This window comes from Rutilus rutilus, assembly GCF_951802725.1.
Source record: "Rutilus rutilus genome assembly, chromosome: 7".
NCBI classification, from domain to species: domain Eukaryota; kingdom Metazoa; phylum Chordata; class Actinopteri; order Cypriniformes; family Leuciscidae; genus Rutilus; species Rutilus rutilus.
The window spans coordinates 11,695,122-11,704,993 of NC_140221.1; the positions used below are offsets into that span (position 1 = coordinate 11,695,122).

The window sequence follows — 9,872 nt, forward strand, 5'->3', positions numbered from 1 at the left end:
ATCCTTAATGGCAAGTATCTGTTTTGTACTTTTGCAATGTATTTCACTCTTACTGAATACAAAAAAAAAAGTTAATCAAACAACAAAAGAAAATGAGAAAAAATAACTAAACTATAACGCTCACTGTGAAATAGACATTTAGTGCCTCGTGATCCTGCTGGTGTTTTTTTTTTTAAACGTGGTGCTCCCATTGAATTATAGTCTTCTATAGGCCTAACTATAGTATTCTACTGGGGTATCGAAATTGGTAATGAGAATTGTGAGATTTCACTTGCATCTAAAAAGTAGATATCATACAAAATATTGTATATTATATAAATAAATTACTCGTATAAGGTTTTGGTCATATGGCCCCCTCATAATCATGAATAAAATATCATAATCAAGCATCCCTGCTAGTTATAAATGTTCACTGTATGGTGTATGCAGACTGGAACGCTGTATACTCTGCTAATGTAATATTTAATGAACAGAGCAGTATTTACAGTAGACATTGTCAGGCAAATTGCTATTTTATCATTTCATGTTAACAATCCAGACACTTTAAAGGCCATCATCTCTGATTCTCTGTTACACTGTGCTATACCATAATTACAGAGTAAATTTGACATCATATTAAGCAAATAACTCATGATCTTTCCAATGAATGAAATCAGACCATACTAAGCTACACACATACTTCTGCTTCCAAAAACATTAGATCTTTTAGTCTTTAACTAAAACCACTCATATCAATTATATGTATTATTACACGTTTACAATGGCTGAGCACAGACCGTCTGTAGATGTGTTCTTGAAGTAAATCACTCTCATTGCTCTATTCTCAGTAGGAGTGTGATCTCAAGTCACAAGCAAAACTAAAGGTCATAACATAATCATGATTATCCAACACAACAACAGGATTCAGTCAAGCCCCAGAGAATAATGAGCCGACCCGGGGCAGACAATATGCTAAGAGCATTGGTGAGATTTTAGCCCAACCCCCTCAACCACAGCTCCCCCAAGAGAAAAGATAAGAAGAATCAATCATTCTAGGGTGATTTTGTTGGGGAGTACATCTGCATAAGAAATAAAAAAGTAAAAACTTGAATTTTTGCAGAATCTTTTAGGGGGTTTATTTTATTTTATTTGTATCTCTGTCCACTTGGGGTCTTTTAAGACGTACGTCACATTACCACTGTTTTTGACTCTTTCAACATGACTGTTTTTATTGTGATTATTATTAAGTACAAATATTAAACAAAATATTGTAATACTATTGTACTGTGAAATAAAAAAACAATTATTTAATAAAAATAAAAGTCATGCATGTTATAGTACAACTGTAAAATTACAATACTAATATATACACTGTAATTTATTTCAATTAAATCAATTTTTTCTTTTTGCGGGGTGGGGTGATTTCACCCCCAGCGTCTCAGTCTATTTTATTTCAATCTATTGTGCAGTCTAAATTAGACGTGCTTGCCAAGGCTAGAAGATCCTAGAAGATAATAATTAACACATATCCAACCGACCACAGCAAAACAATTTCCTAGCAGCCAGTCATAACACCTTAACAACTACATAGCAATGCCCTAGCAACCAGCCATAAGACCTTGGCAACTGCAAAGCAACAATCTAGTCACCACTTATAACACCTTATAACTGCATATAGCAACCATCCCAAAACATCCTAGCAACCACTACCAACAGTAACACTCTGAAAACCACAACAAACCAAAACATCCTAGCATTATGGCATTGAGTTTTGCATGGGAAACCAATTACAGTTTGTTTAGTAATGTAAAATGTATTTGAAAAAAGAAAAGAAAATCATGGTTAAAAAAAACTAACACTGTGTCTAACACAACTGTGACATCAAGAACTTGAAGAGCTTTTAGAGTAAGTAGACCCCCCTCAGTTCTGCAGAAATAAAGACTGTGAACCCACAGACACCAACCACAAAGAGAGAAAGAGAGTGAGATGCACATTGACAGTAAATTCCAAACCAATGACAATGACATCCCCTTGATGTTGCCATAATCGTTTCCTTCTCTAAGCTCCGAACCAGGAAGAGCTTTGATAAAAGCTCTAAAACCCAACAGAACAAAGGTGTGGCATGAGCCAATCCTCAATCACTAACATCACCTGCAAACACAACAGAGAGAGAGAACAAAAGCAGCACATAACCTAACCCAACCTGGGCCTGGCCAGCTGGATGTTTCACCAAGGTGAGGCAACAACACTGTTAGTAACATGAAATCAAAAATGTATATCAATGATAAACTTAGCATGATTCCATTATGACTTCAAATGTACCCCCACAAATGAAGCATTTATTCATTGTGAAATGTACAAAAGTGCCCACAAGTGCATTTTCACACTGATGTAGTTCAAGAAAATGTGAGTGATGCATATCTTATGTCTGAGCCCTGTATGCGTTGGATTGGCCTGTTCACACCAAGCCTAATAACTAGATTACTATAACGAATCCGAAACCGACCAGCTGATAATAATGGTCTATTTCTGCACACTGCGGTTATGTCGTCTGCCACTTTAAATCAACAGAATCATGTAACAACGGAACAGAAAAGAACAGAAAAGTTTAAATGCTGTATATAAGGTGTCTTAAAAACAGTGCTCAGGTTGCGAGACTTTAGCGTCACAAAACTAGTCATCATAGTACACAAAGAAATATCTATACATAATGTCTAAAAACAATAACAGGAAAATCAGACATTTTCTTGAAAATTATTATTTATTTATTTTTGAAGTAGCCTACTAAAGTGATGCTTATCAGAGAGAGTTTGCTGTGCAGACAATCTAATAACACAACTACTGTAGCTGTCAGACTTCTCACAGAGAAATAGTGTCTCTATTCATCTCCATTAGCAGTTCCGCTAAAACATTAAAGCTAAAACAAAATTTGAAGAACAAAAATAGTAAAACTCTAATAATTGACTCTAATGTCAAACAACTGGAATCATAATTACTTTGAATACATTCTATGGATCTAAACCTAGTTTGATAAACCTAGTTGAGAGCGCCACTGCAAAGAGGAAGTGAAACAGATCATTGGTGCTTGTTTGGTTTCCTGTTTTGAGATTGATTTTGACTGAATGGCAGCATGTTATGTGACAAGTCAAACAAATCTCAAGTACGGCTTTGTAAAGTTACAAATAGTTATCAGTTCTAAATACAAATCCTAACTATGTAGATATATTTCTTGAGAGTAATGAAATGGCAAAAAACAAATACAATCAAATGTCACCTTTTAGCAAAATGCATAGTTTTTGAAGGGGAGAATAAACAGGTTCCCTAATGTTTGCAGTTTCACATTCCCTTCAGGATTCACTGACAAATCTGAGAGAACTTTATTAGATCTCACTAAATCCTATACTTGACTCCAAACAGAACACGTGACTCTTTTTCCACCATAAATCACCTGACCTCCCCCGGCATGTTTTTTACTGCTGTTTATATTTGGTTATAAATTAAAGTCACAATGTAAGCATATACTACAGGCTGTTTTTGATATGGCACATTTTCTGTATTATTTGAATATAGCATTTTTTTATATTGTTTTCTAGAGTTGTTTACTTTAAGTTGCCCTTCGAAATGTTTAGTGTTGCTTGAGTTTCACTGTAAAGCACAGATTCTCCCTTAGGCAGTTATAACTTGTTTGGACTGATTATACTGATTTAGCAGGAAGTATCTCATTGTTACTGCATGTGACATGAACAACTCACAATCCACAAGTTTACAAAATGTAAGTGGAACACCTTAACAGCTTTTCAAGATCCAAATACTTAGTTTATACTATTTCCACTTGATCAGTGACCTTCTAGTACAAGAAAAAACAATAAAGTACAGCACTATGATGACACATTTTGAATGATGCAGTGGCAAAGAATATAGCGAACCTTTGAACAGGTCATAAACACCCAACAACTGTCTTACAAAACATCCTTAAAGCCTTTTTTTTTTAAACATTTGAGTGTGGATTTGCACAGATAAAAAAAATATATACTATTTGTCATTTTCAAGTCATTAAGAACATAAAAACGTATTTAATAAACACTTTCTTAAATGTGAAAAATTCTTCTTAAATGATTAATTCACTCAAAATGGAAAGTTCTGTCATTATTTACTAACCCTCACGTGGTGCCAAAACCTATGTGACTTTTTTTTCTTTAGTGGAACACAAAAGAGGATATTAGGCAGAATAAAAATAAATGGTGACTGAGGGTTCCTAAAACAATCCTTGTGTGCCTCACAGAATAAAGCATGTGATTTCAATGAAATGAGGGTGAGTAAATTTCGTTTTGGGTGAACTGTCATTTTAAGCCTCTTCTTTAAGACACGATTTAAGATACAATTTATTGAATACATGTCTAGTGAGTGAAGTCTAGATATTATGCTAAATATGATAACATATTTACCTTTTTTCCTGATGATCCAGTCTTCGAGAGGCAGGATCGCCCCAGGGAAAGATAGCCCCCAATGACCTCTATCTCTTCTGCAGCAGGGTAACGCTTTTTAATTAGGGTGCCCAGATGGGCATAAGGGGCTTGTGGCGTGCTCGGAGATTCAGTGACAACCTCTGGGGTCTCAGAAGGGCCAGGCTGAGCCTCGGGCCTCCGTTTTGGAACAACTGTAAATGTATTCCCTTTGCGCCTCTGCAGTGCAGGGCTCACGACGGACGGCATGGGCTCCACGACTACGTCATCGATGTTCGTAATAGGCAGCGTATCGATTGGAGGTTCCTCTTGGGGTGAGGCTGATTTGACAGGTGAGCCTATTGAGGGTGGAGAAGATGGGGTTGGGGAGGTGGGTGTGGCAGGTGGGGTGTGTTGCGGAGACCCTGTTTTGGCTGCTACGGTCACCTTTTCTGTAAGCTTTGGTCCGAGGGGTGTGAAAGAAGTAGGCAGGGGGGTTGGCACAGCGGGCTCTGAAACTGCCACACCCACCAGGGGTCGTGGGGATGGGGGGGAAAGGACAGGGCTGGACGGGGCAGTGCTGCCAGGTGACGAGATGGCCGTGCGACTCTTGGGAATGACGGTGAAGGAATTGCGAGACTGAAGACGCAGGTTGGCGAGCGCACGGGCCTGTAGATCACCAGCCGGAAGGAGAGAAAGATCAGGGCGAGGGGACGGCCGGATCTCGAAGCTGGGCGATAAGGGGGGTGACGTGGGGCTAGGAGTGCAGTCGGCACGGGCACGGTGGCTCTCCGGAGAGCATGGCACCTTGGCTTTGGAGGCCCCATCTGTGCTGTCCCAGTCCCGTTCTCTAACAGGCTTGGATGGGGACATCTCAGCGTCCTCCTTGGGATGCACAGTGACACTTCGTCCCCCACTCCCCTCAAAACGTCTACGTGCAGAAGACACTAACTGAGGGGACCCGGAAACAGGCGTACTGCTCCCTGAGTCACAAGGAGAGGCGAGATGATTGATTACAGTAGACTGTGCGTTTTGGAAGACTTTGCTGTGTGGAGAGCCAGCTTCCGGAGACACTGGACATTTTGGCACCACATCTGGCTTGGGTCTGGAGCTTGGCCTGACAGGACTATGGTCTAAGTCCAGGAGGTTTTCTGTGCTGCGCGACTTGGGCTGCAACCTGCCATAATTCCTGTCAAATTTCTGTAGCATGCGACTCACCCTCCCTTGGCCCTCCAGCTGAGAGGAAGCAGGTCGTCCCAGCGTGCTAAGGTTTTCCTCGCTTTTACTAAGTGCAGTATCATAAATGACCACTTCCTTCGCGCGTATCTCCGTAACAGGACTACCTCTCTGATCTAAAAGGTCATTGAGAGAGCTATATCCGCTCACCGTGCCGTTCTGCTGCAGTTTCGACGCGTGCTTCAAACTACATCCTTCCGGAAAGTACTCAGGGTCGGATTCAATGATGATGATATTCTCAGCGCGTATAGTCCGTATCCCGGGAACGCTGCCATATAACTCGAGGATGTGCTGAACGGGACGCGCGGCGTTCTCTTGGCTCTGACGCTTCTTGCGTTCTTTCTCCAGTTTAATGAATGGGTTTTCTTGCAGCGGACCCAAGCTCTCTTGCAGCACCAGGCTCTCTTGCGCTCCGTTGTCTATTTCTGTTCTCTCCTCCGAGTCGTAAGGATCTGCGGATGGCCAGTGCTCTTTTGTTTTCACCGGTGACAGATCCGGGCTTTTAGTCGCGCGCTTGGCAGCAGTAATGGTATAGTTCCTGCTAGAATGTGCGCTGGTAATATCATCCTTGTTTTTACTGGCCGTTCCCTCTCCGTTAAGTCGAGATGCGACGGACTCGGCACCTGCTCCGGACCCGCCGCCCTTCGCCTTCCTCCGCTCAAGGATCTCGCGTTTCCAGGCCGGCATCCTCGGGCTCTCCTGCCCTGGCTCTTGGCGAAGAACGCGAAGATCCCCGCCCGACATTATGGAAGAAATGGGGTTTATGGGGAAACGTGTGAAACAGAATAATCTCTCGCTGTTCCTGCAGCTCTTCTTCTTATTCGTCCTCGTACATCATTGCAGCCGCAACAATGTATCCTGCATGATGATGATGTGCCAGTCTACCGACACGACCCCGCCCTCGGAGAGTGACGTCACCCTTTCGTCTCAGGGTGGACACCTCATTTGGTCATTTTGACTTGAGGCACACCTTTTGTTTTAACATATGCCCCGCCCACTTACCCTCTATACTATCGTGAATATGAAAGCGAGCCCTGTCAGTCAAACATAGCGAGACACACCCATTTCATAGCTTTAACCCTTTCAGTATTTTCGAATTTGAATGAACAATACGAAAGATAACGTAAGTGAAAAAATGTAATATTTATTCCTTGTGTGTTTGTGCACACATCTTAATAAATTATTTATTATAAATAATATCTAAACTACAAAGAATAATAGGCCTATGTGCTACTGTTTTCGGAAGAAATGTATAAGCAATTAGCCTACATTTTTAAATATTGATAAAAGATTACTTTTAATTTAATTAAAACTCTTTATTAATAATACTATTATTTTGGATCAAAAACTGTATATGGTTAATTCAATCTAATATATATATATATATATATATATATATATTACAATATCCTGTGATGACGTGTTACAACTGGTGTTCTCGTCATAATCCAGTTTTAAGATTAATTAAATGGAACATAAATAAAGATTATAGCACGACATTATAAGTACAGCACGTCAAGTTATTTATAGACTACTTCATCCAAATATATAACTGTAGCCTATTACCTACGCTCTGAATTTAGATGACCTCAAAATAATTGGACAGGAAAGCATGTTCGTTTAAGATATGGGTGTGCGACCTTTAATACAATTGTTGCCATTTGCAGCCACAATGGCTTGCAATAAGTAGCCTACTGCATGTCCAGTGTGGCAATTCATTGTTTAAAAATTCCTAAACATATGTTCAAGGAAATTATTTTATGCTATCACAAACCGAGTGCAAAGTCCAAAAAAAAACCATTGCTGACAGGAAAGAAATAGAAATGCTTTCTGTTTCTCTATCATAACTCAAATGGAAAATTACATCTAATGCAAACAACACTACCGTTATTTCTACAGTTTAATTAGACAAATGAGAAATTGTGAAGTGTTAATTAAAGCTACAGTGCCATCTAGTGATTATTATACGACTTACATTTTAACGCAAGATAACCAACCCAACATAAATATCAAACAATAAAAAAATAACAACTTGTTCAGGTTACAGGTTATTTTAGGTCACTTCAAGGCATGGTCACAAACCAAGGAAGAAGATCAAGAGAACAGTGAGTGTTTGAATGTTGATGGTTTATTTACAATTGTACAAAAAACAATAAAAGGTAATAACACAGATAAAGCAACATTGACAGTATTCAGAGAAAATCCAGACCAAATCTCTCATAGCACTTAAGGACAATAATAATAATAAAAAAAAAAAATTGCACATTACTTTAAGCATCGTTTGAAATGCCATGTTTACATGCTTGAGACAGAAATTCAGTTGAATACATAAAAAAAAAAAAAAGTCACGATGATTTTGCAACGATGTATTCCTCCTGGTTTAAATGACACCAGCAGGAGTCCATTTCATTCAGATAAGTCCCTTGGCATGTGTGCAGACCGCAGTCCTTTAATTGACACGACAAGCGCGAATCATGAGCAGCTGCAGAAGGATGAAAAGCGGGGAAACAATGAGCCCGAACCACAAATCATGTGTCTGGTCCTGTTCAGCCAGTTTCTGGCACAGCAGCACCTCACACACCAGCTTGAGGCTGAGCACGGTCAGCACCCACAGCAAGCGCAGCACTGCCAGACGCTTCTCTCCTTCTTGATAGAGGCGGATGGATACAATGGCTGTGAAGTAGGTGCTGAGGCCATCAGCAGCAAACAAGGGTGAGAAGACAAGCCACCAGCTCATCTCAAGAATCTGCTTGTCCAAGTCCATGTGCAGGGCCACCAGTACGCTGAAGACCAGCAGCGCGCCCAAGTGGAGGAACAGCTCGAATGTGGCAAAGCCCAGCCATTGCACCAGCTCTCGCAAAGAGAACAGCATTATTAATGGGGCACCACTGAGCGTTGTTTACTCGGGAGACTAAGGTCAAACACTAGCCTAAGAAACTGGAAGTGAAGAGACGCATTCAAATAGGTTAATGGATATTCAAGTCTATGAACAATCCTCCAATGAAGACTGTTTCACTATTTTGGCAGCATCATGCTCCTTCTGAGATGGATCATGTCCACCTTCTGATTTATTTGACAGCTCTGTCAAAACCTGAAAAATGGGGGAAAGACTTCATTATCAAAATACAACTATTAAAAAAATTCAACTAGAATTCAGCTTTCAAATTGTATGGAAAACCCTGATACCATGAAACACAGATGGAATCAAAAAGCTATTCTACTTATAAAATCATAGTGAATTATTATTATATTAGCCTACAATGGTATTTGCATGATATGCAACCATGCCCAAAAACATGGTTGACTACTGTGACTATATGAATCACATTTAAAACAATACAGGCTTCCACAAGGATTATTAAACTATCCTTAACATCAAAGCTTCCGTATTATAAATATACATTATAATCTAGGTTAACACTGTGCAGATAAACATGTTATTAGTAAATTAACGTCCATTATTTTGAAGAATTTAATTTGTAAGTATAAACAAGCGAGCTGTCAGTTAGCATATGATGACGAGTACTAAATGCGCCAATGATATTGATTTTACCTTACATATATCACTCGCAATGATGGTTAAAGGCAAACAAATAATGATAACCTACATTTTTAAATGATCGTTATTGAACGGATGGGTTGACAGCGGTGGATATGCAGCTGTAATGAACCAAGCTAGCTGAGATGAGCTATTTACCTTCTAATAGGAGCCCGGGGAAATATCGTGAGATTTCACATACAAACCACAAGAAATATCGCGAGACCCTTGAAACTGGATACTTTCTACGGAGGCCGAGAGGCAAGACTAATGAAATCACAGAAAATGGAAAAGCGTCAGAATGACAACCAGCATGAAACGGACGTGTGATACAACGGGCGTGGCTTATAGGCCCCATCTCTTCAGCACTCACTATAAGAATACATTTTCTTATTTTAACTCTATATTTTTTTTGTATGACTGAATGGTTTCTTAGAAGCATCATTCAAGTCACTGCTAAAATAAAACGTAGCCAGCTCTATCAAGTGGTAACTTACCTGTTACTTTTCTCCGCGCTGGTTAGGATGGATCAATCATAGTCGTTTGTGATTAAATTATAAGGTTCAGAAATTTTGTAAAGCCTACATGAACGTATTGTTATTTATATCTCAGGTACGAGAGCTTGGTAAAATATATATTTACAAGATTATACTTTTTATAGCACTGATGTCCCAATA

The 9,872-nt window shown here is 39.6% G+C and overlaps 2 protein-coding genes across 3 annotated transcripts in view; both read right to left on the reverse strand.

The window, feature by feature from the left end:
- Positions 1 to 6,554, reverse strand: part of tprn (taperin) — a 30,658-nt gene extending 24,104 nt beyond the window's left edge. The window contains exon 1 of the mRNA XM_084414852.1: positions 4,425 to 6,554. Within this exon, the coding sequence (XP_084270978.1) occupies positions 4,425 to 6,401 (1,977 nt within the window). The 5' untranslated portion in view covers positions 6,402 to 6,554. The remainder of the gene's footprint in view (positions 1 to 4,424) is intronic.
- A 1,209-nt stretch (positions 6,555 to 7,763) lies between these two features.
- Positions 7,764 to 9,416, reverse strand: tmem203 (transmembrane protein 203). Of its 2 annotated transcripts, none has more exons than XM_084414930.1 (2): positions 9,355 to 9,416; positions 7,764 to 8,748 (listed from the first exon to the last, which is right to left on the reverse strand). In XM_084414930.1, exon 2 carries the CDS (start codon positions 8,527 to 8,529, stop codon positions 8,107 to 8,109), a length of 423 nt encoding a protein of 140 aa, XP_084271056.1. In that variant the 5' UTR covers positions 8,530 to 8,748; positions 9,355 to 9,416; the 3' UTR covers positions 7,764 to 8,106. The 2 variants fall into 2 exon arrangements, with proteins under 2 accessions (XP_084271056.1, XP_084271055.1); XM_084414929.1 differs by having other exon boundaries at positions 9,266 to 9,377.
- Positions 9,417 to 9,872: the final 456 nt, after the last annotated feature.